Source organism: Podospora anserina, chromosome 6 (assembly GCF_000226545.1).
Source record: "Podospora anserina S mat+ genomic DNA chromosome 6, supercontig 3".
In the NCBI taxonomy this organism is placed as follows: Eukaryota; Fungi; Ascomycota; class Sordariomycetes; order Sordariales; family Podosporaceae; genus Podospora; species Podospora anserina.
This window is the reverse complement of record NW_001914841.1, coordinates 12,679-40,532: the sequence shown is the minus strand read 5'-3', so window position 1 is coordinate 40,532 and position 27,854 is coordinate 12,679. Positions and strand designations below refer to the sequence as shown.

The 27,854-nt window shown below is 52.3% G+C and overlaps 8 protein-coding genes across 8 annotated transcripts; all 8 read right to left on the bottom strand.

The window, feature by feature from the left end:
- Window positions 1–1,137: 1,137 nt before the first annotated feature.
- On the bottom strand, window positions 1,138–2,843 carry PODANS_0_80 (uncharacterized protein; the record flags this gene model as incomplete). The annotated part of the gene is made up of 4 exons (XM_001904497.1): window positions 1,138–1,320; window positions 1,386–1,673; window positions 1,736–1,802; window positions 1,861–2,843. The coding sequence occupies 4 exons, from the start codon at window positions 2,841–2,843 to the stop codon at window positions 1,138–1,140; spliced, it is 1,521 nt and encodes a 506-aa protein (XP_001904532.1).
- A 1,405-nt stretch (window positions 2,844–4,248) lies between these two features.
- On the bottom strand, window positions 4,249–5,606 carry PODANS_0_70 (uncharacterized protein; the record flags this gene model as incomplete). The annotated part of the gene is made up of 2 exons (XM_001904496.1): window positions 4,249–5,228; window positions 5,381–5,606. 2 exons carry the CDS (start codon window positions 5,604–5,606, stop codon window positions 4,249–4,251), a joined length of 1,206 nt encoding a protein of 401 aa, XP_001904531.1.
- An 855-nt stretch (window positions 5,607–6,461) lies between these two features.
- Window positions 6,462–8,009, bottom strand: PODANS_0_60 (uncharacterized protein; the record flags this gene model as incomplete). Its single annotated transcript, XM_001904495.1, has 1 exon — window positions 6,462–8,009. One exon carries the CDS (start codon window positions 8,007–8,009, stop codon window positions 6,462–6,464), a length of 1,548 nt encoding a protein of 515 aa, XP_001904530.1.
- A 2,038-nt stretch (window positions 8,010–10,047) lies between these two features.
- PODANS_0_50 (uncharacterized protein) lies at window positions 10,048–11,184 on the bottom strand (the record flags this gene model as incomplete). Its single annotated transcript, XM_001904494.1, has 2 exons — window positions 10,048–10,991; window positions 11,052–11,184. 2 exons carry the CDS (start codon window positions 11,182–11,184, stop codon window positions 10,048–10,050), a joined length of 1,077 nt encoding a protein of 358 aa, XP_001904529.1.
- A 671-nt stretch (window positions 11,185–11,855) lies between these two features.
- On the bottom strand, window positions 11,856–12,383 carry PODANS_0_40 (uncharacterized protein; the record flags this gene model as incomplete). Its single annotated transcript, XM_001904493.1, has 3 exons — window positions 11,856–11,940; window positions 11,994–12,193; window positions 12,246–12,383. The coding sequence occupies 3 exons, from the start codon at window positions 12,381–12,383 to the stop codon at window positions 11,856–11,858; spliced, it is 423 nt and encodes a 140-aa protein (XP_001904528.1).
- Window positions 12,384–14,320: 1,937 nt separating this feature from the next.
- On the bottom strand, window positions 14,321–16,225 carry PODANS_0_30 (uncharacterized protein; the record flags this gene model as incomplete). The annotated part of the gene is made up of 5 exons (XM_001904492.1): window positions 14,321–14,358; window positions 14,420–14,480; window positions 14,560–15,460; window positions 15,516–15,604; window positions 15,671–16,225. The coding sequence occupies 5 exons, from the start codon at window positions 16,223–16,225 to the stop codon at window positions 14,321–14,323; spliced, it is 1,644 nt and encodes a 547-aa protein (XP_001904527.1).
- Window positions 16,226–23,717: 7,492 nt separating this feature from the next.
- Window positions 23,718–24,324, bottom strand: PODANS_0_25 (uncharacterized protein; the record flags this gene model as incomplete). The annotated part of the gene is made up of 2 exons (XM_001904491.1): window positions 23,718–24,073; window positions 24,147–24,324. The coding sequence occupies 2 exons, from the start codon at window positions 24,322–24,324 to the stop codon at window positions 23,718–23,720; spliced, it is 534 nt and encodes a 177-aa protein (XP_001904526.1).
- A 1,308-nt stretch (window positions 24,325–25,632) lies between these two features.
- PODANS_0_20 (uncharacterized protein) lies at window positions 25,633–27,108 on the bottom strand (the record flags this gene model as incomplete). Its single annotated transcript, XM_001904490.1, has 1 exon — window positions 25,633–27,108. The coding sequence occupies one exon, from the start codon at window positions 27,106–27,108 to the stop codon at window positions 25,633–25,635; it is 1,476 nt and encodes a 491-aa protein (XP_001904525.1).
- Between the last annotated feature and the right edge of the window lie 746 nt (window positions 27,109–27,854).

Here is a 27,854-nt window from a genome sequence, read left to right as displayed (position 1 = left end):
GGAGGGGGGTGGGAGTTGGGAGTAGACGTGGAGGTGGACGATGCTTGTTTTGGGGTCGGTGTAGTTTGCTGAGGCGAGGGAGGAGAGGGGGGAGATGTTGGAGGGGAGGGCGGTGAGGTTGATGGAGGGTTGGGATGGTGGTGGTGCTGGTGGGGAGTTGTCGGTGGCGTTGGGGGAGAGGGAATCGTCAATGTTGATCTCTTGGGAGGAAGGGGATTTTCGTTGGGAGATTGTCACGCCGAGGGCTATGCCCACGATGGCACCAATGAGAATGACCGCGCCGATTATGGACAGGATGAAAATGGGTTTTCGCTTCAGGCCGAGGATGCGTCGTTCTGGAGGTTCTTTGGCCGAGGTTGTGTCGATGCTGCTTTCGAGGTTTTGAACATTGGCGTAGGCAAGGTATTTGGCCGTCTCTCCGCTTCGCTCGACCGCCTGGGGAGCATCCTCCGAGACTACCTCGGGGAAGTCATGCTGTCGGTGAACCGCCTCGGGCAGATCGGAGTACTGGAGATTTGGCAGCGCCATTGCCATCATCAGTTAATTCTCCGTCTTTCCAGGCCATGTGCGGGAAAGAATGCGGGTGAAACTGATCAGACCAGACGGAAAAGAGAAGCTGGGGGAGAGAAAAAAAATATCAGCGACCGACCCTCCACCAGAATTATTCCCTGTTTTGTGTGATGTTGATCCTCTCCCAAACCCTTGGACGGGACCCCAAAGCAAACAACAGTACAACATAGAAAAACGCCAACCAACGGAGAAGCGCGTTTGCTTGCCTCGGCAGCCGCTTCCGCGCCCCTTCAATGCAGGCTTGGGCCGAGAGGAATAGAGGGGCCGCGCTTCTCATGGCCTTGTGGTTGGCCGCTTATCGTAGTGATCTCCTGCCAAGACATATCCCAGTGAGGCGCGGCTACCAATGTCCACGTTGTCTTGTTGTACAGACCATTTCCACGACCCCCCTCCCCACTGGGTATGTCCTGTTGTACAGACCTCGTGCCGGATACCGATCACTCATCATTTCCCCAACGGCCATGCATACAGGTGAAACAGTTGGTGGCAACTAATACGCTGGAAAACGACACCATATATGTACACATAACACCTCCAACACCCAGTTACGCACGAAGGAAGGTTTTCCTAAGCCTTCTTGATAAACACCTCCAATCCTGATTGCACCACAAAGAAAGACGCATTGGCCTTGAGCGGTTGGCCCGGGTGCGCCAGCTCAAACCTGTAGTCCCTCAACAACCGTGGAATCACCTTGTTGATTTCCAGAAGCGCCAAGTTCCGCCCAATACACAGATGGCTTCCACCCCCAAACTATCGAGAATAAAACATCAGCATCTCCCAGCGCACAATGCGGACAAACAAAAACGGGTGCTTACCTGAAACATATACCTCTCCATCTTCTTCGCCCTCTCCTCGTCCTCCAACCACCGCTCAGGTCTGAAATCGTCTGCATCTTGCCCAAACGTCTCCTTATCACGATGTAGCACCCACCCGTTCGCCGCGATGGTGGTGCCTCCAGGGAAGAAATGTCCATCCAGCTCCGCACCCTCAGGCGGGACCAATCTCGTAATGTTGAGCCCCACCGCCGGCCTCACCCTCATCGCTTCCTTGAGACAGGCCTGCAAGTAATCCAAACTCTGCGACTGATTCCAGGTGATATTCCCCTCGGCCGGGGATACCCCCCGTGTTCACCGCGTTCTCAATCTCCTCAGCAACGCCTGTAAACGGGCTTCGATCCAAATATGCCAAAGAAGCTCTGCATCGTCGACGCCGTCGAGTCCGATCCCGCAAAGCTATTTCACCATCGAATTAGCCATCTTTCGACAAATCCTCCCACAAGGAGAGACTTACATAGCCCCATGAGCCACAGCAAAAACATCCCCCACCCCAAACCTTTCCTTATCCCTCAAATGCCCCTGTATCAAACTAGCCATCAAATCTCTCCTCCCGTCCACCCCAACCCCGCCCCTCAACCCACCCCCCCTATCCTTATCAAACGGCTGCCGCCTCCCCATCTCCTCCAGCGCCATCCTCGTAATCAACGCGTTCTTGGTACTCAACCAAGGCACAAACTGCCAAAGCGGATTCCTCCGCAACAAAAAATCCAACTCCGGAACCTGCCCCACAATCCCATTATACGTCTGACTGTTATCAATCGTCTTGATCGCGTTGTCCACATCCCTCCCCTCTTTCAAAAACCCAAACGACCTCGAAAACGCCACCTCCCCCAGCACATCAAACGCAAAATAGTGCAAATAATCCCCCAAATCAAACTCCCCATCGGGCGACGACTCGATATGGTTGTTGATTTTCGTCGCCAAGAGCTCGATGGTATCGTCAATAAACGGCGACAGCTGCTGCATCGCCGCCATGCTGTACGGCACGTTCGCCACCCGCTTCTTCATAGCGTGGACGTCCTCCCTCGTTTCGGTGAAAATATCAGGGTTCTCCGGCGGGGGGAAGACCCCGTAGAAATCCGTCTTGAAAAATCTCTTCCCTGCTGACAGGAGCGTCCTCGCCGCCTCGGGGGACGAGACCGAGACTTCGTTTGGTGCGATGCGAACGACGGGGCCGTATTTCCGGTGGAGGTCGATATGTTCGAGATGGGTCCGGCCCGAGGCGACAGATTTCACTTTCCAGAGCCGGGAGATGGATGCCAGGACGGGACCGGGGTACTTCCGCAGGGGGGAGGCATATCTCTTGACGAGGGCGCGGAGGAAGAGGAAGGAGAGGGTGAGGAGGAGGTAGTGCGCTGTGAGAAAGGTGGTGATGGTGTGGAGGAGGTTTGCTGGCGCGAGGCCGGTCAAGTCTTCGTCGGGTTTGAGGACACCCATTGTTGAGGTGGGGGCTGGTGTTGAAACCCCCGACCAAAATGTGGGAATGTTTCCTGTTGTTTGATGGGAAATAACTGAACCAAGGTGCAACTGTTGAAGTTGTCTGGCTCAGTCAGGGGGTTATATGTCTTGAAGGCGTAGAAAACGCATACGAGAGCCCGACTTGTGGGAACCGAGGAAGCGGTTTTCCAGCAGACATATATGTGATAGTAGTCCCAGAAAAGGAACCCCCCAGCTATAAGGCAACTCAATCTCTCTCAACCGGCCGCCGCTGAGGAGGGGAGGGGGGGGGGGGGGGGCCGTCATCTGCCGATCTACCCATCGGTCATGGACACTTGATGCCAAGCCCCGGTTGAAGGCCAGCCACAGCCAACGACAGACATTTGGACCTTCACCAACTCCAGCACGATGATTGGTTGGTCGAGTGGTGTCCGAGGAGGGTGAGCTGGTGGATGCATGAACGGGCGGTTCCAATCAGTGGCTCGTTCGGTCGGACGTTAAAATAGAGTGCGAGGAAAACCTGGGGATTGCGGAGACGGTATGGGGCACTTTGCCCATGGCCGAGCAGCTAGTGAGTGTGGAGTAAGTGAGTGGTGAACGACTGGCATTGAATCTGTTACGATTTGGTAGTCCCATTCCTTCCCAACCCCTCAGAACCTACAGGTAAACAACCGACAGATCCATGGTTGAATGGAGAACAAATCCTGACTCTGTTTGGGCGTGCAAAACGGGCGTCCCAAACCCAGGATCAATACCACGCCACGGTCCCGAACATACCCGCTATCAACCACTCTTCGATCCAAGCCGTGTCCCGGATGGAGGGACCGCAATAAACCAAAGAAATATGGTTCGGGCATCCCACGTGTTCCATTGGCGTCGGTGAATAGTAGCAAATGGCTGTCGCTGGGCTAGATGCGGAGAAGATTACGAGAGCATTATCAGTGCACTTTTGGCCGTCGGCAGTTGATTTGGGAATCCTGAGGCGTTAGGCTAAAGCGCGTGACCATCCACCTGGGAAAGCTTGGTCAGGCTATCAAGTGTCCCGAGCGGGGCAACACCACTGTCTTTTCCGAAGTGCGAAGTGATAAATATTGGGGTAAAATGCGATCCTTGGTTGGAGACAGCAGCCAAGATGGATTAGCAAAGGCAGTCCACCAGGTGACAGGTGCAGGACGATAAGCAGTGATCAACTGGATAACCCAGACACAGATAGCACAACAACATCAGATTACTGAAGCATCATCAGCTATCAACACAAAGCCCATCTATTTGCCTCGAGGTACCCATCGCGCACCGTCTCAACTGTAGCCTGCCATTTTAATGCCCAAATGACTCCAAAACTCCAAGCAATGATTCACCAGTGACATGAACATAGCCCCCAAATTTCACCCTTGGTATCCCTGAATTAGACCTCCACCGCCTTCTTGGCCGACGCCTTCTGCTTCTTCAACCTCGCTTTCCTTTCCGCAATCTCCTTGTCGAGCTTCTCGTCGTTGCTCTCCGGCAGCACCTTCTTGGCCTTCTTCTTTGGCCTGTCCTCCTTGGCAACCGGTGCCTCCTCGGCAGCTGGCTCAGGCTCGGCATCCAACGACTTGCGCTTCTTGCCAATGTTGGGCTTCTCGCCCTTGATGAGCTTCTGTTCCCTCTTGCCGGGGAGAGCGCTGGACCCCTCCTGGCCGTTGGGAACAACCTTGCTCTCGTCCAACCACAACTCGTCCGTCTGGTATACGGGAAGGGCAGCCGTCTCTGGGCCCTTGACGTAAAAGCTGCGGACGTTGCTCCACTTCTGTGGCACAAATCTCTCGACCAGCTCCTTGACCACCACGGTGATGTTCTCGGCGATCTTCTCAGGCTCCCACCCAGCGTATCCAACCTTGATGGCGGTGTTGGTAGAGGGGGTAAGATGCACCAGCGCGGCACCGATGGCCTTCTCGACCTCCTTGACAATCTCGGCGGTGGGACGGGCGTTGGCATTCTCGGTGGGGTCGCGCTTGTTCTTCTTGACCATGAAGCCCTTGGGAACAGCAACACGCTTGCCGTCAACCTTCTCGCGCTGGGCCATCAGCACCACAGGAATGGGGCGCTTGGTGGTGGTCTTGAAAAACGTCTTGCCGAGCGCCTTGGGGAGGCGGTTGATGATTCTGTCGTCGGCAAGGAAAACATCGTGCTCGCTGAACAGCTTGCGTTGGGCCTCGTACGCCTTGAACTTGGCTTTCAAGTGGGTGAGATCGATGACTCTGCCAATCTTCTTGCGAAGCTCCTCGGGGAACTCATCGGCGACGGCGTTCTTGTAGTATCTCTGGGGATCGGCTGTGATGAGGCAGACGCTGACCTCTTCGCTGGTGTTCAGGGGGTTGGGGAGAGCAATCTTTCCTGGCTGAAGACCTGGGAACTGTTAGCGCCTGTCGGGCACAGAACCAAGAGTGAGTGAATCATCGACGCTTGGTGCAAGCGTCGGCTTGACTCGCGATGACCGAAAGCCTCCTTTGAGGCCACTCATGCCATTGACGGGGCGTGCTCAAGGGATAAAGACATACGGTTGTTCTCGTGAATGTGGTTCTTTGTGGTGAGAGTGAGCCAGACGGGAGTCTCGGCGACGGTGGTTTCGGCATCAGCGAGGAGGTTTTGCTTTCCGTCCTTGGGCGGGGCGGCGGCGGCCTTCTTGATGTGGGCAACAAGCGCCTTGCAGGCCTTGAGGGTCTGGTCAGGGTTGACAGGGACCGTGGTCTCGGCCGTCTTGGTGACAGCAGCGGAGGGCGACATTGTGAGGTGATGATATGGACAGCGGCAAGAAGGTTGTCGTCGGTCGTCGCAATCCAGGTCGGCTTCTGTCTCTTGCGACGGCGATAACTTTTTTCTGGGTCCTCCAAGAATTTTTGGCGGTCGGAGGGCAGGATTTTCCGCTTATCTTATCAGCGAGATCTGTGCCTGCCGGGACACCCCTGCTCAGCCCAAGAATAAGGTAGGTGGGGCTGATGTGGGGCGTTCGTTTGTGGTTGCTTGCAGCTGTTGTTCCAGATCTCTGGTTCTTCAGGTGCTTCCGTCCAGATGACGATCCAGGAAATCTCATGATTGGTTCTGTTTGTTTACTTACTCTTCCATCGCACGAGGCACTTCAAGAACTGTTCCTAAGACGATTTATCCATTTGCATCTTCTATTCGAGGCCATTTTCTTCAGACATACAAATAATACATACATCACCCTAAAAGCATTCCGTTCATTTCGTTCCCTTAGCACCTCCTCATCGTCCTCGTCCTCTTCCCCCATCGTCAAGCCAGATGACGACGCCAATCCGTCAGCGAAGCCATCAACCATCACCCCCCTACGATTAAAAACCAAATTGTACACGGAAACAAAACGCCTTGCGCTATGCGAATATCCTGGAGCAAATACAGCGCTACAAAGTGACGACCCCTAATATGAGACAGACGAAGAAATGGGGTATGGGGGTATGTGAACAAGGTGTTTCCGTTTTCCGTCGCAACAAGAACTCCGCCACCGCCGCCGATAGCCGATACGAGAGAAACCATGGATCAAAAAGGTGAAATAATGTGACATGTTGTAGTGAATAGTTCAAGGAGTCTTGGGGCGCTTCCAAAAGTATTGCTGACCTCATGTTAGTCATGTTGACAAACTGAACAGTACGATTTGGGGGGGCTTACTTTGTGCTGCTTGCGGCAGTTTCTCAAACTGGGCTTCCGAAGGCCGTCCGTCACGGCCAGACGGCGATGTTCATCACTATCCTTCTCAGGGATGTAGTAATACTCGCTTTCCAGAGGCTTGCCGGCCGCGTCCTTGCCCTGTCTACGGATGATGCCGACCGCCGCAGTGCCCTCAATAATAACACGGAGCTGGTCCTTCTTCAAGTCCTTCTTTTCGGCAGCAGGAAGATTGGTCATGATGGTGGTCAAAGGAGTCGAAGAGAGACGAGAGAATGCAAGCTGGTTGACCACGTGGTTGGTGATGTTGGCCTTCTGTTCGTCACTAAGACCGCTCAACAAATCCTCGGCCTCGTCCTCAGAGATGGGCTCCATTCTCTCCTGTGTTCTGCCGGCCACATCGGAAAGTGGGTTACGAGACACACGGTGTCCCCGAGGAGAGTTGGCCGAGAAAGAGGCAAGGCGGCTGTTGAGGTTGGCGCCAAAGGGACCGAAAGAGTGAATGATGGGGTCATTCTCCTCGTCTGCATCGTTTTCCTCCTCCGATTCGGGCTCGCTTAGGTCGCTGGACAAACTTGGAGCAGCTTGTGTCATGAAGCTCTCCTCGGCAGCGTCGGTCAGTCTCGGCAATTCTTGCTCATCAGCACTGGCATCCTCATAGATCTGCACCGCGTCGGCATGCTCGTTATCAACAGCCAACAACTCGTTGAGGCTCGCGTTTGCCCTGGACACATTGGCAGGTGTGGGTGACTCGGGACTACCGATGCGCACCGACCTTCTAAGAGGACTACCATGAAGCTCCGAAGCACCTGCCACCCTGCCAACTCTTGGGCGAGGAGACTCATCCCAGGATGAATCGCTGAGCTGACCCAACACGTCACGTTCCTTCTCACGACGCGGCCATTGTACCAATACTCTCGCATCGTGGACATCGATCATGATGTCAGCACCTTCGGTCTCCGAGGTGAAGGAATCACCCTTGGCCAACTCCCATGTCTGCCCCTGGCAGTGAAGCTTTAGGCCGTTCCATCCATTGCATACAATCTCAATCTTGTTTGGCTCGAGGGGCTCTGCGGCGGCGATATATCGCGCCTTGACGTGTACTCTGCTGATTAACCGGTTGGCCGACAGCTGATAGTGTGAAGAATTGCTCGATCGTCCCATCAACAATGTCTCCCCGTTCTCGTTGAGGTCCACAGAGCGGACATCGCACAGTGGAGCACGCTCTGTGACGCTTGACCTCGACTGTGGTCTTGGAGGAGCCGGCCGGTTTCCGAAGCGTGGGGGACTGGAGGAGAGGATGCCGGTGCTCGATGTTGGTGCCGGAGTGGGATACTTGAAGAAGGCTGATGCTGTTGCCTGCCGCTTCGATGGCCTTGGGAGACCTGGTGATGAGGAAAGGGGTTCGAATGCAGGGAGCAAGGAAGGTGCAGGCCGCTTCACGCCCTGGAGGGTGGGCAGCGAGGGCTCCCGGGTCTTGGTGAGGGCGGAAGGAGAGGAGTCCATTGTTCGTGTTGTCTTGATCTTGGTTGGCTCACGTCTTGATCGTGACAGGTTTACGGAGTAGCTTTTGCAAAGTTGGGAGTGGTGGTGAGGTTGGAAAAACCTTTGCTAGCCGTGTCCTGGAAGTGGAAACCTCGCGTGTCCAGATTGAGGCGCGTCGAAGTGCGGTCTTTTCCACCTGCAGAACCCGCCTACCAAATCGCGATGTTCCTTGTAAGTCGGTCCAATTATGGGTGAGCTGCTGTAGCTGACAATGACGAGGACACCAAGGGATAATAGAAAGGAAGAGAATAGAAAGCCCATTCACAAAAAGATGGCCTCGTGGAAAGTGACCCGGGTAGTGTGTAGCTGGGAGGGCTTTGTGGAAGTGGGGATTTTGGGTATTTAAGAGATGCAGGTTTCGTGTCCCGTCGTCTCACTCGTTGCGGCAGGACGCGATTTTGTTAATGAGGAGTCCCTGCTGCGGCGGGCGCGTTTTTGGCGTGGCATCCCATGTCGCGTTGTCTGGCTGACTGGCGTGCTTCGGTCCAGCATTGTCCAGCGCTGATCCCGGGCCATTTGGTGGCTTCAGCAGGTTCGAGGTCCCCTATGGAGTATTTACCGCCCTTGCACAGCGGTTATGCATCAGTACAATCTGATGACATACAGGGGGGGTTTGAGTGGCAGAATTCAATCCCAGCTTTAAAATCCGATGGATTTAGATTGGATAAGGTAGATATCTCCCTACAGTTAGATGAACATGTGGGGGCTCTTTGACAATGACTTTCTTTCTACATGGACGGTTTGTTATTTGTTTTCCCCTTCTTCTTCTTCTTGTCCATCCTCATCCGCCTTTTCTCTCTCGCTCTCGCCAACGTTGGCCCATGTTTCCGCTACTGCAGCAACGCAGAAAAAAGCCAGCCTCCTCCCCCACCTCAGGTTGCTTAAGAGCTCCGCTCCAACAATTTTCCAGGCGCGTTTTTTCGCACCTCCTCTGCCCGAGGCACCCACCCCCATATAAAGTTTCGCGATCCAACCCCACCATGGCTGGATGTTCCCCACAGCTAGATTATTGAACTTTATTAATATTCTAGGCCTGAACATTTTTTGTTGGTGATGTTGTGGAAATAGACAGTTTCACTGGAGCAAAAAGACGTTCACCTAACCCACGAGTTCTGAAGCTTGGGACGAGCTTTGGCATGTGAGCTCATCTCTTTTAGAACCCGCATGTTCCCTGTTCTTGTTGTGCAGTTTGGAGTTGGATCACCGATCGGGGTGTGCCGAGGATAGATAGGTAGGTAGCCAAAAGGATTCCGATGGGTTGATAAGATAAGTGTTGAGGAGTCTCATGAATGTGCCTATTGGGCTTGTAAGCTCGTATCTTGAAGAGGAGCCTCTCAAAAAACCACATCGGCCATGAAGTTCTTGTCATCATTGCTCTCAACGCTACTGTTGCCCAACAGCTCGGATCCCGGAGCAAAGCATGAGACACTGTGTATATGTATAACCATGCGTCATTAACCAGCTGGTCAATATTCGGAATCCAACACTTGCAACAACCAGAGAGCTGCATGCTGTAAGGAATGCTCGCATGTCGTGACACTCGGCCATGGTCATGCCGCCTCTCACCCACCTTCGCAATCTTCAGAAATTAGGCCCATGATGTCTCTCCATGACGCAACCCACAGCATGTTTGTGACCGTTACACCCGTTCATCCCACAGCAGACACAGCAAACTTAATTTCAAATACACTTTCCACCCCGTCATACCACAGTATGCGCATAAAATACGTATTCGGGGTACTCCCATGCCTACTCAATAACTAAAACAAAAGGTGCCAAAGACTCGGACCTTTGCCTGATTGTTTCCCAACCACTGATTCCTGACGCCTATTCCCAAAGCGAAGGAAAATACAAACCCTGCCCCTATACACAGTAAATGACTCCCTTCATCGCTGTGCTCTTCCCAGCTAGGTACCCCATAATTACCCTTATCCATCCATGATTCATACCCAGAGTTCCGTGTTCCTGACGCGCCCTTCCTAAAAAATAGTTCAATCCCTTACAAGTCGTTGCCCATATCAGACTCAACTTCTCCGCCTCTCGAAGCAGGACGACCCTCTGACCTCCCGCCACTGCCCATGTCAAACTCTTCGTCTCCAACGTGCGAAGCAGGACGGGGATCCGACCTCCCCTTGTGCCTATTCAAAGGCCCAAAGAAATCCCCAAATGCCTCTGTCAACAACTCATCCGACAACTGCATGTGATCCCCAGGCGCAGTCCTGAACTTCAGCCCGCCCTTGCGATCCAGCTCCCTCAATCCCAACCAATCCTCCGAATACAGCTTCCTCGCACGCAAAGGTGTAATCTCGGTGCCATTCACATCCTCAAACCACGACGTCTCCTTGGGCACCACCGTCGTGTCCTCGTCAAACATGTACATGACAAAGTTCTCCAGCTTCGCAATGTTCTTCTTGTACGTCTCGTTCTTGATCGACCGCTCGTTGTTGATATCCGCAAGGAAGTTGGAATGCTCGAGGTACTTCTCGTATTGTTCAGGATCGCGGAAATACTGCGCGGGGACCAGCTTGCCCTGGACCGTGGGGGACCAGGGATTGGTCCCTAGGACGGCCATGGCGAACCGGCAGATCCAGTCGTTCGTCTCGCAGTCTCTAAAGCGGGTGATGCCGTTGTGCTGGGAGCCGAAGGTGATCAAACTTCGGACGGGGGGATTGTTACAGCGCTCGACGTAGCCGCGGAGGAACTGGCCGCCTTGGGAGAAGCCCACGGCGTCGATGGCTGGGGCGGTGGAGAGGATCGGGTGGGCGGCGATGTCGACGCACACTTTGGCTAGTTGCTCGGTGACGTTGCCGACGAAGGAGTCGTAGCGGTCGCGGTTGCCGGCGTCTTCGATGCGAATGGGGTAGACGAGTGTGCCGGGGTTGACTGACTCGGCGAGGTCGGCTACCTGACGCATGCCATCGGCGTTGTAGGCGTCTCCGAGACCTGGTTCGAAGGATAGTTAGCTGAAGATGGTCAATCAATGGAGCGAGCTGCGGTACTCACCATGCCAGATCACCACTGGCAGCGGGGTGTCATCATCGTCGTCATCTTCAAAGCGACTGACGGGGCTGGCAAACGTCGTCGCAAGCAGCGACCCGGCTGTGAACAACAGCCGCAAGTGGTTTTTTATCGCCATGATTTCGAGACTCCACGTGATAGAATACAGTAATGGCGGAACGACAGATTGAATGATTGCGCACCAGCAAAATAGTCGAAGGCGATGGGATTAGCGCATCAGCTTGGTGTTGGTTGGGAACAAACAGTCCAACAGGGTGCCTGAGAGAGCGACACTCGAATGCACTGCCAAGTCAATGGCTGCAGGGGTCAATGCTCCCCCACCGATGGCGGGGGTGGTGATCTCATTGGCCAGTGCCCCCACCTCCCTTCTCTCTTCAGTTGATCCTGGCAGGGGCCCCCCACATTCTTCCTGTCTTGCTCAATCATCGATTCTGGCCATCACTCCCAAGACATACTTCTATCGACAGGTAAGCCACTGCCTTTCTTCTTTTGCAACACGAGTATGGACTTTTGCTATGACGATATCTGGTTATTTTCAAACGTTTCAAGACGGGGCTCAGACACATTGTCGATGCCGATATTGAACCATGCTGATGCTTGTTGCTCTTTCTTATCGCCCAATTATCGCTATCATTCAACAAGAGTTGCTAACGCTGTAACGGATTCACAACATTTTACCCCAGGAACAATAGGAGCAGACGTGGTCTCCAATCTTGAAATCCCATCCCGCCTCGCATTCAACACCAAGTCCGATGCCCTGTTCCCGCTACCGTCATCGTCCATTACCCCTCACTGCTGCGCTGCCCCGGCAACAGAAGAAGTCCACTTCGCCCGCTTGCTCGTCGAAAGCTCAACAGTAGGCTTCCAGTCAATTCTGCCTCGAGTCAGCAACTTCCACGTGCTTGCTTTCCAATAGAATAAACATACCCCCCATCCAACACCGGTGTCCGAACCAATAGCTGCTTGAGCTGCTTCCAATGCTCAGGGGCAGTCCAAAGCGTAACCCCGCAAGACTTGCAAAACATCTTGTCTTTGGGCTTGCCGCTGTCGGTATTCTTGAAGGTGAAGGTGGTGATGAGCTCTTTGCCCGACTCAATGTCGATGCTCTCTTCTGGGAAGGCCACCATCTGTTTTGGTGTTAGCCATCGCTCAAAATGTGTTTCAAGATTTTGAACTTACCACCTGGCCCAGCCCGCCAGCGCCTTTGCTGCAATGGCCGCAATAACATGTGCATACCGGATCAATAGGCTCAGCAGAGATGGTGAAGCGGATGCCTCCCTCTTCGCAGAGGCACTTTCCGGTGTACTTGGCCGACATTCTGCTGCGGTGTGTTAGTGAAGTTGGAGTTTAGGACCTGGTTTGGTGGAGTTTGATGTGAGGGGTCGAGAGATGTTGATGTTTTTGAAGTCTTACATGACCCCCTTTTTGTTACCCCAAATCTTTGCTTGATTATTGATACGAATGGCACTGGGGCTTACTAAGAAATGCGCCCTTCAAATAACACCCCTTGACTGGGGTTGGAGCACATGCTTCGGGATTTCTTGCAGCCTATCTCCGTGTCATACCAAGAGCCGCCCCTCCTTCTTTAGTGTCGATGATTCTTTGGTTGTGCATGATGTATAGCTTGGCGCTAAGACACGCCCAACGCTGGATCGTGTGTGCTTTATCGTTACATGGTGTGAATAAGCAGTCTTGAAACACCGATGTTGGCTGTTTCTTTCTGCCAGACATTAATCAGCCTAGAACACAAGAATACCTAGACGCCTATGATTGTCAGCACCAAAGGTGCTTGCAAGTTTCCACGATGCTGGCTGTACAAGTTGCCGAAAATGTAGGTTTGATAATTGTCTCTCTTGAATCTCTTGCAATCATACATGCAAATTCAGACATGACTCGCCCCAAAATCCTAGAGGCACCTTTTCTCAATCCAGCAACGCATGCATGAAATCCTTTTCCTTTTGAAGCACCATGGAAAGTAAGCCGAGTTCCTGAAGATTAGATGTAGTAAAGTATATGTTTAGCTTCTACGTTCGTACCGCTGATATCCCCTAACTGCCCACAATAACAACAACATCCTGCCCTGTTCTATGGGTACTAATACCTTTGACTCGTCGTCATGCTTCGAGAGCACATGATCACCAAAAGGCGTTTTGAGATTCCCTACTTGATCATTACCCTAATCAAGAAGCCACCACTCACTCCCACAAGAGAGCAGAGATAAGCACGACTGGTCAACCAGGGGCATCGATAAATAATGCAAATACCTATCCTCGAAAAAGTCTGGACCTAATACATCGGTGGATGGTCCGAAAAGGCTTGAAGGGAAAGTTCAACAATTCCCCAGTTGGTGTGTCTTCATGCCAGCACACCAGCCAATATGACAATAGGTAAAAAAGGCTTTGTTTCTTTTCCTTAGCCGAGCACAGCATGTAGCCTGTCAGTAGATCTAGCCCTTCATTTACACGGAACGTGGCCGATTTGGAAGAATCCGTGTAGGTATAAAGTCTGTATTGAAAGATGGTGACGAGAAAAAGAGAAACACGTACATTAAGTAGGAGTCGAGTCCCATAACCACACGTGAGGAAAAAAGCCACCTCGTTACAACCATCAAAGCTTACTACGCCGGTCTCGTATTCCTCAAGCTATATAGGCCAGTGGTACAAAGGTTATGAAACCGAGATAGATCTGTATCAGCAGGTCTAGCCAGAGCTTGCACACAATGCCATGCAATATCTTTTACAAAGTCAAACAGCATTCGCTTCATTTTGTCCGCCCCCATCAGCAAAACAAGATCACCTAAATAAATTTGGGCAGCATGTGTTCATATGATTTGATTGTGATGTTACAAGCACATGTACAAAGCCAAAATCCCCCTTATCATCATCCTCCACCATGCCAGCCACGCGGGCGACTGTCCATAACATGATACCAATTTTCTCCACACAAGCCTCTAACTCCACAACGTGGAGGAAACAAACCAAAGTAGAAAAAAAATAAACTTTGTTCTGTACAAAGATTTCGACGTAATATATGCCCACTTGAAACGAAAAAAGAAAAGTATCATCCAACACAAACATGCAAACATGGATAGATAGGTAGGTATGCTCGCTCATCAGTCCCCCGTCCCACAGGCGGCTGCCAGCCTGCCATCACCACACATGAAAAAATGTCATAAAAACTCCCCAATAGCAATGCATGCAACCTTTCTTGTTGTGTCTCCCAAATTAAACCGTTCTTTTATTCTCCTTTGTCGTTTAGAAATCCCAAAGCGTTCCGAAGGCGTGGAGTCCGGCTGTTGTCATGTTAGCTTCTTTGCTTCTCTTGTGACCTCCTTGGAAGAGGTAAAAACTTACCCTCCAAGCACCCTTGCATCATCTCATCGTTACCCGCCTTGTTCGAGGTGATGAAGATAACCTCAGCCCCAAAGCTGTGCCACACATCCTTCAGCAGCTGCACGCTGTCTGGCCTGCCTCCCCTCTTCTTGGTGTCCCACAAGATCATCCTCTCCGGCTCGATGTTGTCGTGGATCAACCGTGAGATTGTTGGGCCGAAGGTCTTCTCCTGATCCGAGCCAATCCAGATGAGGAACCAGTTGGGGCTCTGGATGCATGTTGAGAGAGCGGCGCCAATGCCAGTACCGGTGCAAACTCTGATGCCGCGCTTGAACATGGCCGAGGCGTGTCCAACACCAGCTGTTCCTTGTTAGTCTTCGCCAACGTAATGTAAAGAGAGCAAAGGGGAACATACCAAACTTGAGTTCACGGGTCCACACTGTCTTGGGCGGGTTGTCAACAAGGGACTTGGTGAAGTCGCCCTGAACGCCGCAGATGAGATAATGACACCCGCTCTTTCTCCCCTCACTAATGATGCCAAAAGCATGGTACTCCATGATGGACGTCCTGCTGATTCTAGCCAACAGACCCTGCTGCATACCGCGCTGGAACTTGAGAATGGCCACCTTTGGTGATGGAATCTCGACCTCGACCGGAACTTCGCGAAGGGTGACCCATGGGATGAGAACACTGTAGCCATGTGTTAGCTCGACCGGCACACAAAGATAAAGGGGGAGGTGGTAAGCATACAAGACTGTCATGAAGACCGCAAACCAAAGCTCCTGTGTGGAGATCAAAGAGTGCGCATCCAGCCTCCACTCTCCAAGCTTCAAGTCGTAGGCATTGCCGAGGACGACGAAGATCCAGGTAGTTGCCAAACCCATCCAACCAATCAACCTATGATGTCCCTCGAACACGTTGTGGTGGTTGTTCCTGACCCAAGGAAACGCGCTCAAGATACTGATCACAACCAGCACATTGGTGATGATACCAGTGGCGATCACGGAAGGGTGTTGCTTGGCATGGTGAATGAGGATGTCGACGATCTTGTAGAGAAGCCAGCTGTGGTACAAAATTAGCATGTTATCACCATCGACTGAGCAGGAGAGAGACGTACCATGCTCCAGACAGGGCACATCCGGAGTGAATGCCACCAACGTGCTGCAAGATCGAAGTTACAGCGAGCTTGAGCCAAATGGGGGCCCACTGTTCGATGTACTAGTCAGTGATTTTGGTCTCTTGGCATGATCGTCAACAGGGTTGATGACTTACACTCTTGAGCCCGTAAATAGAGATGATGTACAGGAACCGGAGGAACAGTTCATTTCTCATCAGGATGGCCATCAGCAGGTTACCCAACACCAACGCGCCCAGGTGGTTTGTGGCGTATTCGAACTTCCCGATAGCAGCCATCAAGATACCGATCAGGTTAAGAGTCACCACAATGGTGAAGAACTTGCGGTAGGTGTTGTACCACAGTTGAAACAGAATCCATCGGCTGACTTTTCTCTTTGGCTTCGCTGGTGGCTTGCCATGCGGCTTCTTGAGATCATCGCTGGCGGGAGAGGGCGGTGAGTTGCGCGAGGCAAGAGTGAGGACTGGTGTGGAGGAGGATGGTGTGATACCCTCATGAATGGGAGATGTTACCGGTGTTGGCTGAACTGTCTCGACCTGCTGGATTATGGCTTTCTCATCAACAGAGTAAACTGGTGATGGTGGGGTAGGGAGGACCGGTAAAGACTGTTGGGAGGCTTCGTAGATACCCTTCTCGGCGTCATCGTAGGACTGGGCGGTCGTGTCCCCGACGTGGTTGTTCCTCGACGACATGATGATGTCTGTGGGTATGTGTGTCTGTCTAGGGTAGTCCTTCCGCCAAGAGAATAACCGCAGACAGACCGAGCGACCAAGGGAAACTGGTGGTGGTGATGGTTCGGGACCGGGTGTAGTCAGGGACAAGCCGACTTATAACCACTTTTGGGCAGGAAGGGAATGACGATGGTGGGAGGAGTGGGTTCTATGGTGTTGTTGTCGAACCAAGGAAGGAAGCGAACAGGAGAGCGGATGGTCGGGCCGTGGTGGACCGTGTCTGCGGTTCTTGACAGGACCCGTTTCTGGTGGAGTAAGAACGAAGGGTCTGGGGGCAGGACCTGGAGGCTCTCGCCGTGCCAATCCTACCGTAACAGCGGCTCCCAAGATGCAGAGTCGCAACTTCGGTCCCAGCAACCCGAAAGTCGTGACAGCAGAGTCTGCCTTGGTCAGGGCGGAAGTCAAGTCGTCAGATCCGTTTGGTCCACTGGGCCTGGAAAGAAAGAAGGTGAATTTGGGGGGACAGGTCACAGGACGAGTCACGACCAGCGAGATATGTAGGTTTAAAGGTTTGGAGGGCACCTGGGCTCCATGAGAGCAACAGGGGGGGGGGAGAGTGAATAGCCTCTCACCCATATTGAGTATGCCGGATGTGGCAGTTGGGTATGGTTCGACATGTGCCGGCCAGTGGTGCTGGGATGGCTGTGAATGACTTCATTGCACTGGTGGCAGTATCTTGGTCTTGGGCCCCCCAGGGCAATTGCCGCCGCCCCGCGCTTGCTCGTATCACCGCAGGCGTGTTTGCAGACACCAGCGTCCCAATTAGGATGTCTGAACAATATTCGAAGCGAGATTATTTTATCGTGCCGCCAGTGCAGCTTGGCCGAGGTACATGACGTCTACGGTAGGCAGACAGTAGTCCCTCCGCAGTCCGCGTTTCGGCCAAATCCCCATAAAAATGCCATGATTATCCATATTACCCCCCGGATTCGACGGCGGACTCTGCACGTCCACCCCATGACACGTGGGACCCCGGGGAATAGATTTTTCAGCGGTACGCAGCCAGAGCCTGATTGTACCCAAATCGAACGAGCGGGCGAAGGGGGGTGAGGGTGAGGAGTACGGATCGAGATCCTGCCCTGATGATCAGTCTTGGAGTCGCCGTAGCAGCACCGCAAGAGACCGCAACTGCCCCGAAGTGAGCCCGTGACTGGTGGAGCGCAAGTCAACACTGGTTCTTCCAGACGTGGGTTGAGGGGTTGGGTGTGTGTATGGGTGCACATGTATGCTCGAAAAGGCACTAGGAAGCGAATGGGAAAGGGCAGCGAAAAAAGGAAGCAAAAATGGTAGTCCAGAACCAGAAGAGGGCGCACAGAAGAGGAAGCACTCGCCCCAAAAGGAGAACCATGGATGGTCGCGGGTGATCCCGACTGCGACTTTCGGAGACGCATCAGGACAGGACAGGAAAATAGGCGCGCCTTGACGTCTGGTGCTGCCGTGCTGGTGAGGGGCCCCAGGATATTGGCGCGGGAAGACGGGCGTGCGGCAAAGAGAGACGAAAGTCTGGGGACCCCAGGTTTTTGCGGCTTCTTTTTTTCTTTTCTGCCTCGTTTCGGTTTCATGCAAGATTTTGAGGAGTGCATTTCGGCAGCCACTCCCTCTCCTCCGCCACTCCGGCAACAGAAAGAGGAGAGATCTGATCTGGCGGGACCTGGTCAGTCTCGCCGCCGCGCCGGAACACCCTGGATACCTTGCTAGATAGTATGGGGCGCGGGGCCTCGCCTTAACACGTCTTAGCTCGCCAGGTCCCATGAAACCGTCCTTCATTTAAATCGGTCCATTTAATCGACTGTTGGGACGATGGTTCATAAATGCCTCGTATGTTGACGGTGGTTAGAATTCCGCCTCTGCCGCAGGTCGGGGTTCAATTGCACGTGTGATCAGTCTCTCCTTCCACCTCCGTCATCAGGGTTGTGTGAGCTGTGCAGGTACAGGTAGGGCGGAAGGAGCCAGGGAAATGGCGGGGAAAGCATGAAGGCGGGCAGAAAAGACAGAGAAAGGTACATACCTGATGGAGGCAACCTGGCAACTTGCAAGATTTTCGGCTTGCCCGCGGGGGTATTAACGGCGGTATCTGCACCGTTGAACCGTTCAATGCCACCTTGATGTGGCCCGTGCTTCCTCAATGACACCCTCTACCCCCACCAGATCTAGACCGCACCAAGACCGCGCTGCTAGCTGCGGATCATGGGTTGACAGAAATAGTCGGCGTAACCCAAAACTGACGACCGAGTTCCCCTCCCTCAGCTCCTCTTAAAGCCAAGGCGGCGGAATCCTCAGCTCAGGGCAACAACAAAAGGGAAACCCGGACATGGTGTTGCACCTTCTCTTCCAGCTGTCGATCCATTGCCTGTCAGGTGCTCACAGAGTGTAACACAACTTTGATACCCGAAGCTGTTGAGGGTGTCAACCAAAGGGTATTTTGGTTAGGGTTTATGTCAGCCTGCATATGACGGGCAGTACTCGGATGAACCTACTGCGTGATGCGGTACGCGAGCTGCTTTCCCCATATATGTGCACCGCACGCGAGTCCGACCTCTGTTGGCACCCAGATATAACAAGCTGTGGCTGTGATTGCATCATTCAGGGACGACGCGGCTGATTTTCATGTAGAGAACTTCCAGCCCCTCGGAATAATGGCTGGTGTTTACCGTCTGAAACTCTTGGCCAATCAAAAGAAATAGCCATCAGCGAGATAGCAATGCTCGATGGGCCCGTTGTCACATGAATTCGGTCAGAACCCAAAACCTCGGGGCTGTCCAGCCTGATGGTTCACCGCAAGCTCAAGTTACATCACATATTATGACTAGTTACAGTTTAACGTAGATCCAGGGACACGTTTTGGCAGCTTTCGTCAGAGTCTGGTATGGAGGGAGATCTCCTGGTCGCTTATGACACCGGTATGCGAAATTTCTTTATCAGGTGTTAGGAGAACTCATGAAACTGTCTGTCTAGTTATTCTATGAGGTACAAAGGGTCCGGAGAACAACTATCTCTTTTCGCAGACTCGGGGAGAATCGGAGGTAGAGGCCATAAAGACAGCACGTTTACGCCTATTGACATCTGAGTGAAGCAGCCATCATCAAGATCAAGAGATTTATGGCTCTTCATGTTAACTGTGCTTCCAACAGAATTGCAACCGTACCGGGCCACACTGACAAAGATATGTTCCATCAACTTGAGCAAACTCCTCCTCATGCATGAACTGTTCTACCATTTTTACGAACACCCAAAACCAAAAAACGTGGTTGAGAATAGACGGTGTTGTGTTCCCAAATCCAAAACGAAAAAACCGGGGTTCGGACTTTAATATCTGCTCCCTGATTGGTCAATCCATGCCTGCCACTTCCTGTTTCGGAAGGTACACCTCCGGCTTTGCTCTACTCGCCAACCACTCGCTACCGACTGCCAACCATCGACCACACCCATTCGAGAAAGAAACGCGCTTGCCGCGGAGCACTAGCCGCCGATCTTGAGACCTTCTGAGAAAGCGCATTGCCGTTGCACACACCGCTTCTGCAAGTTTGTGGGGTGCTTTTTGGCGAGCTTCCCGTTTTTCCAGCGTGGGGTGGGAATTTTGGCTGTGTGAGACACCCTAACCCTCTTCTTGCCTCATCTCGCTCACTTGACACACCAGACGAACAATCAAGACCAGTATGACGGTTATGCTCCCGTCCTGCTATCACATCAAGAGTTTAATGCTTCGCAGAAATGCTGGGCAACCTCCATTCGAGGCTTCCAAGCTGTCGATCTCCCACCTTCCCGAAAGAATCACACGCACACCTCCCGAGACCAAGCAAGCTGCTGATAGCCTCACCCTCACGACATCTATCGGGCTCTCAATCAACATCTTGGCCCAAGCCACGCCATTTCATTGAGAATCCCCCAACATCCATATTCGCCCCGAAACAGGATTCACCTACCTCATTATAACCCGTCTACCCAATTTCCGACCTTGTCAACAAATGGGCTCGAAGTCATCCAGAGCCACCAGATGCTGATGTTGGAGTGAATGCCGAGACAGTAAACTTGCACAGCATCTGCATACGACCCACCCTTTTTAGCCTATATTATCCCAAGCTGACAGCCTGACAGGTCTCACTCAGCAGTGAACATCCATCCAATCTAGCATCGTCTTGTCATATTCAAGCATCTCATATTCATTCAGCGCCCCCTCCAGGTTGTATTCAACATACATCGATACAATCGCAGATCAAGAAACGACATGTGACAATCATCTACCGCTTCTTTACCCCAGACCCTATAAGACGACCCATCCCTGCAACCCAATATCTTGTCTCAGCCCTCCACCTCCTCATCAAGTCGTTCCGATCTCCTTCCCCTTGTGCCATGTGCATCATGAGCTCTCAGCCAGTCACATCATGTCGATCGTGGTTCTAGAACCCCCGGCACTGATCTTAGACAGCGGCAGATCTCATCTTCACGACGATACGCACCTCGACACGGGGAAAAAAGGCTCCACAAATCTTCCTTCCACTCATCAATGATTTCCATTGGTCTGGTACTGCCGTTGTTGCCTTCTGCGAGGGGACAGGCGTCGGAACATTTCGCACTTGTCGGGATACCCGGGGTAAAATAGATATTGATGGCGATCCCTCTGGCTCTACATAGCCGGCATATTCTCAAGCGTTACGAGCCAACCGTTCACCTGTCGTCCATGTCCCGAGTCTGCCCGTCCCCGTTTCTTCGTCGTGGTGCCTATGAGGGGAACCAAACCAAGCCCGGCGGCTCTCTGGAGATCTTCATCGCGAGATTGGTCTACAAATCTCCCTGGGAAAATGCCAAAGGGAAAGCACGAAGCCATGTCGGGGATATCTCGTGAAGCCTGAGCAGGCGCCCAGTGGGCATCAATGCCGTCCGACCCGGCCTAAGACCGAATACCGTTGATACTGCAACAAGAAGTTAACCTCGTCGACAGTCTCAGCACTCTATGCTATATTCCAGCCCAAATATTGACGATCGACCTTGGTTTGGCCTCGGGCGTGTTACGGGTCTCAGTAATAGGCCCCGAAAGACCAAGCGGCAGGACTCTCTGCCTATCATATATCAACCTTGGATGGACACCCCTGCCTTGTAAATACCCCTTTCCAAGGCAAAAGACAAGATAACCGATAGCGTCTATGACGGCCAATGACGCCTTGATAATTACCGCTGCCACCTGAACATCGAGATCGTGGCATTACAGCCAACTTGCTCGTATACGCTCTTTTCTTCCCACCATTCATGAGAGGCAAACGACACTTGTGGTTTTCATACCAATAGGTACTGTGATCCCGATACCCCGCCGGCCTGACATTGCTCCCAGAGTGTGAAGGGGCCCCCAGGTTCCGAAGTCAATATTGACTTTTCCTCTGGTTGGCGCCCGTGTCAAGGATAAGCGAGCGAGCGGAGGCGAACCATACACTTCATGTTCACCCGCGGTTATTTTAACGCTCGCTCTCCAGTTTTCTTTTTCCCCCACGAACTAAATAAAACTAGCGCAACGGGGCCCCGTTAAATAGCCTACAAAAGTTTCAACCGCTGAACCAGCGTCGAGACTTGTCAAACTTGTCAAATGGGAAGGAAGTCTGGGTCGCTCTTGGCAGGGCACTAGTTTGAGAAGCTAAAAGGGGAGGAAAGGGATGGTAGAAGTGAAATAGATGATGCAATATCTGCGTGTGAATCAGGCTTGATTGCAAGTTTGAGGCTGTGCTGGGGGATAGTAGGTGAGGGGTGGGTAGAGGTCGAGGCGGGGGGTTTGGGGGGGGGGGGTATTTGGGTCTGAAATCCACGGGCGGTGCCTGCCCGTGTGGTGCACAAGCAGGAGCTGATCGAAAGGAAGTAGACGAAAGGCGATGACACACTTGGGAAGGGGAACGATGAAAGTAAGACGCCATAAAGAAAGGACCACAGAAAAAAAGAACAAGATGACAAGTGAGCAGCTGTGCTTATCCCGGGCTTTGGTCTCAGCTCCAGAATGATGGTGTTTTTGCCCACCTAACTTCACTTTCGACTGTGTAGCAGCGACTTCGAGCTAGTTTCGCTGGTCACTCTCTGGTAATCGATGAAGATTGCATACCTAAAGTCTCGCATTCCAACATATCATCCCCATTCCAGACCCTCCAACTTGAACACAACGTACATCCCACCTTTTCCTCCATCACAGGTCTGCCACAGGACCAAGATATCACCGATCATCCGATAACGCAAGGAAACGGAGACCATCACTTCTAATCTGATATCATCATCTTTTGTCGTCCCCTCTCAAGCTTGGATCTGTCCCGTGGTGGTGATGCAAAGCGGAGGCTGACCAACCGCGCGCCCGCTTGTGACGGAGCCAGGGCCCGAAAGCTCCGGCGAGACAACCACATCCCACTTCTGGGCTCGTTGTGGGTCTCAGTATTCCTCTGTAGATCTGGCGGGCCGGGAGCCGGTATCTTTGAGAGATCATGATGTACCTATTCGTGATGACTTGAGGGTGAGAAAGTTCATCGGCCGCAAGGCATCATCTACGTGAGATAGGTAGGGTAACTGTGCAACTTGTGTTGTTATACCTTGAGGTTTACGCTATGAATAGAAAGAAAGCTATACGATGAAGGGAATTTTCAGGATGCGAATTGTTGTCATTTTGATCTCGCAACATGAATAAGCCTGGCAGGAGATGGCGTAGATGGTTATCGCGATGGGGTAGATTGTTCTCTGTTATCGGGATGGATGCCTGATAGCCTCGCTTGTCGCCCAACGGGTTGCTTTCGTCATTGGGGATGACCGGGTAGACGGTACGCTTCAAGAGGCTGGCCAAGGAGTAACCATCGAGATCATGCTCGGCTTGCCCAGTTTGTGCTGCCTGGGGGCCTGTAAGCCGTTGGAGATGAGGCGTGTGATCGGCCATTGTGGGGTTGAAAGTTACGCACTGGAGATGACGCACCTTTGAGACGATGTGGATGATGATGATGTCTTGCATGACTGCAGCTTGTTGGTTGTATACCGCCACCCAAAATCAACGAAGTAAGTCCAAAGTGCTTTCGCAAGATAAATATCGGGGTGTGTCTTCTGGCGCCACCCCACCAAGACACTGCGCTCGGAGACATGGTCTGCTTCCTGTTGACTACCTAGATGCTTTGAGGTGATCATGGGCCTTATATCCCTCACGATTAGTTTCGTCGTACAAAACAGTGAATTTGACACGTCCACTTCGGGCATTGCGAATGCAGTGTAGGTATGAAGATATGCATCAGGGCTCGGCTGAGAACCGCCGCCCGCCTATCAGGATCACTGGGGAAACCGTGGATGTATTTCTAGTAACTGCATGCGGGAGGAAACGTACGAGATTTTCAATTTGGCTTTACACCAGACACGCGTGAGAGGATATCAGATGTCAATTGAGTGTTTCTGATGATCTGGTCGAAAGATACGAGGCTAGGTATCACTTTCACTGGGGACCCAAGGCTACCTAAGATAATCTAGCAGTGGGTTTTGGGCTGTACCAGCTCCTCCACATGAAATTGACACCATTACCCTTCTCAAAGTTCCAGTTTGCAAGGCGATTGTCGTTGGGTTTGCCCATATCATCATCCACCCAGAACCCGACAGCCCAGAGCCTCGCATGATCTTTGCCAATCACAACATCCTCTAGTTTGTCCCAATCGTCTAGCAGACCTCTGATAAATTCAGTGGTGTTCTGAGTGGGAGTCTTGCACTTGAACTCGAAAAGGTGCCAGGGCTGAGTTGGACCAGCGTTACCATAGATGTTCAAATCCACACGCCTCAGGTCATTGTAGACGAACGTCTCGCGTCTCAGCCCGGCGCCTGTGTTATATCCTCGCAGATCAGCTCAAGTTCGATCTCAGAGTCATAAGACATGAAATCAATTTCATCGTACCGTTTAGTTGCACAGCTAGACGGTATCCCAAATCAGCTTGCAACCATGCTTCCCAACCATATCCGAATTGATGAATGCGTGAGACTTTCTGACTGTTCTCTTTCACCCAACCCATAATGATCTTTTTGATGGGTTCTGGCTTGTCCGGGCTGAAGTAGGCTGCCTGCATGGAAGACATGGTGAAGCTGGGCTGCTTTGAGACAGACTTTCAATAAAAGGTTGAATGTGTGTGTGATGATGACGAACTTGGATCTTTCGACCTTGGATGATTGCAGATATCTTTAGGCATGTAGAGGGCAGCACTCAGGCTCAGGTTCTTATTCTCGTGGAATGAGATGGAGCCGAATGCTTGATCCAGTGTGAACGACTCCGCCAAACGGCAGCTTGATCGTCAACCATTCCCGATAAAGCATAGAAGAAATCACCTGGACCAAAAAAGAAGTTCATTTCCGCCCAGGAATACATTGCACATCCCTTGCTTGACCGAGAGCGATAACGTCCGATGACCTCGCAATGAGTTCTAGCTCAGCTCCATTGTGGGCACGAAGTGTGTGTGGGGATTCCGTCATGTTCAATGTTGCTCCGGCGGTTAAAACCGAACCTTTCCAAACTTGTGATGTCTGAATGGATGTGAAAGAACTTCAATAGTCATCTTTAGTCATTCTCACAGACCATTCATCATTCCAAGTATTGAAATGGCGCAGACATCCAAATTCGGTAGGTTTCATCGCTCTGACTTTTCAGCTGGTGATATGTATGCAGGAACCTCAATTGAGCGGCTACCGGGGTTTCTATTGGATTTCAGCTGGCTGAAAGGTTACTCGCGAAACACGCGGAGGATCGGTCGCGAATTTTGACGTGATAGTCTAGACTCCTATATTCCGTACGACGTAATCGGCTGAAGACTTGAAGCGCGGTAAAAGTGGAAACTTCGACATTTCATCACGGAGATTGACGAGGCTCTTTGAGCACCGAAGATGGATGTGATGTGATCAGTTCATCTTAGCAATCGGGGTTCTCCTATCTCCGACACCACCTGGTCTGAAATTAAACTAAAGTCGACATGCAGTCACAGTTCGACAGAACTTGGCGGGTCTGATCTGAGGTGTTATGTGATTTCTCACACTAGTTCTCCTTGAAAGCCTCAACCAGCCAGCCATCTGAGTCTAATTACACAGTGATGATTTCCACGCTCAACTGACCCCTTCAGAGTGAAAGGTAGAGGCTGTTACCGCCCTAATCGTCGGTCTCTGAGATTGTGGCATGCGGGCAGAGCGGTAAAGCCGATCAATGTCACATGCAGAGAAATCCAAACGGGAGGGGACTTCAGGCTCCCTCCAGGCCCATAGATCACATAGAACAACGAGCCCATTCTGAATCCGTATTGATCACAGTTGTCAACTAGATAATGAATTACTACAGAACATAATCGGAAGCGTCTGAAAAATCAGTACAAGCAGAAAAAAAGAAAACAGTTGCCCAAAGCTCACAGCTTCGCCTTTTCCTGGCCACCTTCAGCTTCGGTGTCGTCGTACTTAATAGACATGAACTTCCCAGGGTAGTACTTGGCAGCCCACATCTGCGCCAGCATCTTCTGATCAATATCCTTCAGGTAGTAGTTGATGGGAACGCCGGAGTCTCCCTCGGAGGCTTTCTTCAGATAGTCCTCCAGCGCCGTCATCATCGAGTTGACGTCCAGGACTTTGTTCTTCTCCCCATCGATGACCGCCAACGCGCTCAGCGAGGACTCAATAGCCTTGCCTTGCATCTCGGAGGCCTGTCCACTCGTTCGCGAAGCCTCGGCCATGGATTGCACCGTGGACTGCTCTGATGAGGTGGCGTTCTGGATGGCGGCGACGGCTGCCATGTTGGCGCTTGGGTCAAAATCGGCAAACTTCTCGGCCGTCTTTGAGACCAAGTTGGCAACCATCGAGGGAATCACGCCCATCGTCAGGACTGTCACGTGAGACTGGACGTTCTGCTGACTGAGGAGGTTCTTGACGTCGCTGGCAAACTTGGCGTTGACGCCTACTTTACCCTCAGCTCTGGCAAACCAGGCACCCGTGTCCATGGTGCGCTGCATGGACATGGCCGCGGCCTCCATGGTCTCAGAGGCAGAGGTCTGCGTGGAGTTGAGAATGTGGACCATGCCGATGAAGCTCGATCCAAAGGTGGTGCCGGAGATGATGGAGAATTTCTCCTTGTCTTCTTGGCTCTCGTTCATGGCACACTTCATCATGCTGCTGCCGCTCGTAGGATCCAGCTTCTTGCCGGGGTAGAGATGGTTCCACACCTTGATGGCCTTGTCGACGTGCATCACGAAAGGGGCCACGATCGATGCGTTCTTGTGCGTGCAGCTCACAGACAGCACGAGGGTACCCTCGATGCTGTGCGATTTCACTTGCCGGCTGACCTGACTCGAAGCTGCGGTGCCGATCTTCATGGACTGGTCGGTGCCAAAGACGCCGCTGACGGCGCCCGACACGTACGAGGCGATCTGGGCGCTGTAGGCAGACGAGTTCTGCGAGTTTGAGTCGAAGGAGAAATACTGAACATCCATGTTCATGGTGTCGGCGGCAAGTGGCATTGTCTTGATCTCGCTGCGCAGGTAGTCGACAGGGCTTTCGATCTGCTTGTGAACCGAATGTATCTTCTGACGCAGTTGCTGGATCTGAGGCTCGGCCGCCATTCTGGCAGCTGCATACGTGACCGCGGCCTTCTCCACGGCGTCGTTCAGCTTCTTCAGCTCCTCGTCCAGAGCATCAGTCTTGATGCCAAGGTTTCTGAGTTCGGTCTTGGTCATCGTCAGACCTCTCTTGGACGAGATGAGAGAGTTGAGAGCATCGTGAGCGGCGTCGACAGGGGCTTGCAACTTTGAGATGGCTTCGACATTCGCCAGTGCCTCCTCGCTCACCACGCTCATCAACACCAGACTCGGGTCGTAGGGTATGGAGCTAGGCATGGTGTTGAGTTTGGTGGGCCAAAATGTAGAAGAGAAGTAAAGAAAGGTGTCCTGTTGATCTCGTAAATCAAGTTCAACGGCGTCAAGAGTTTGTGGGATGTGAGACTAGAGCAGGTGAGGGTTGGAAAGTAGGAATCTTATGATTCATAATCACATTGAAGCAAGCCAACTTGGTAAAGCACATTTTCGGAATAGCTGTCTCTTGATCATTTGATTGCCCATCTCTCGGAGCGAAAATAGTTGCAGGTGCCTCTGTGCTTCAGGCAGCCACGGAAGCGCCGTTCGGGCCATAGTCCGGGCGTCCATATGGGAGCTGAAAAAGACCAACAATCGATCGGCAGGACGGAACTTCGTGCAGCACATACCTATCCATATCGAGTGCCACCTACAGCTACTAGGGCGTGATGTTGGCCGTGATATGAGACGGAGGACTGCTCCTCTGGTCGTGCCTTTGTGATCGGCGGAAGTGACAGAGGCTCCGTTGCCCCTGCAACAGGCCTATTGGATTCTGGACTCGACACTAGCGAAGTCGACTTGACCAGTTTGAGGAAGATGTCGTGTGCTCTTCCAGAGCTGATGGTTGAAGGTATCTTCATCACTTTCGGCCTCCGCACGACCGACGAGGATGAGGTTTCATTGAATCCGAAAGGTGTGTGCCGAATTGGACCCGGTGAAACCATCATGTCTGTTTTAGGAGGACAAGTCGCTGCTGAGTGTAATTTTCTGAGCTGATCTCGGAACTATTT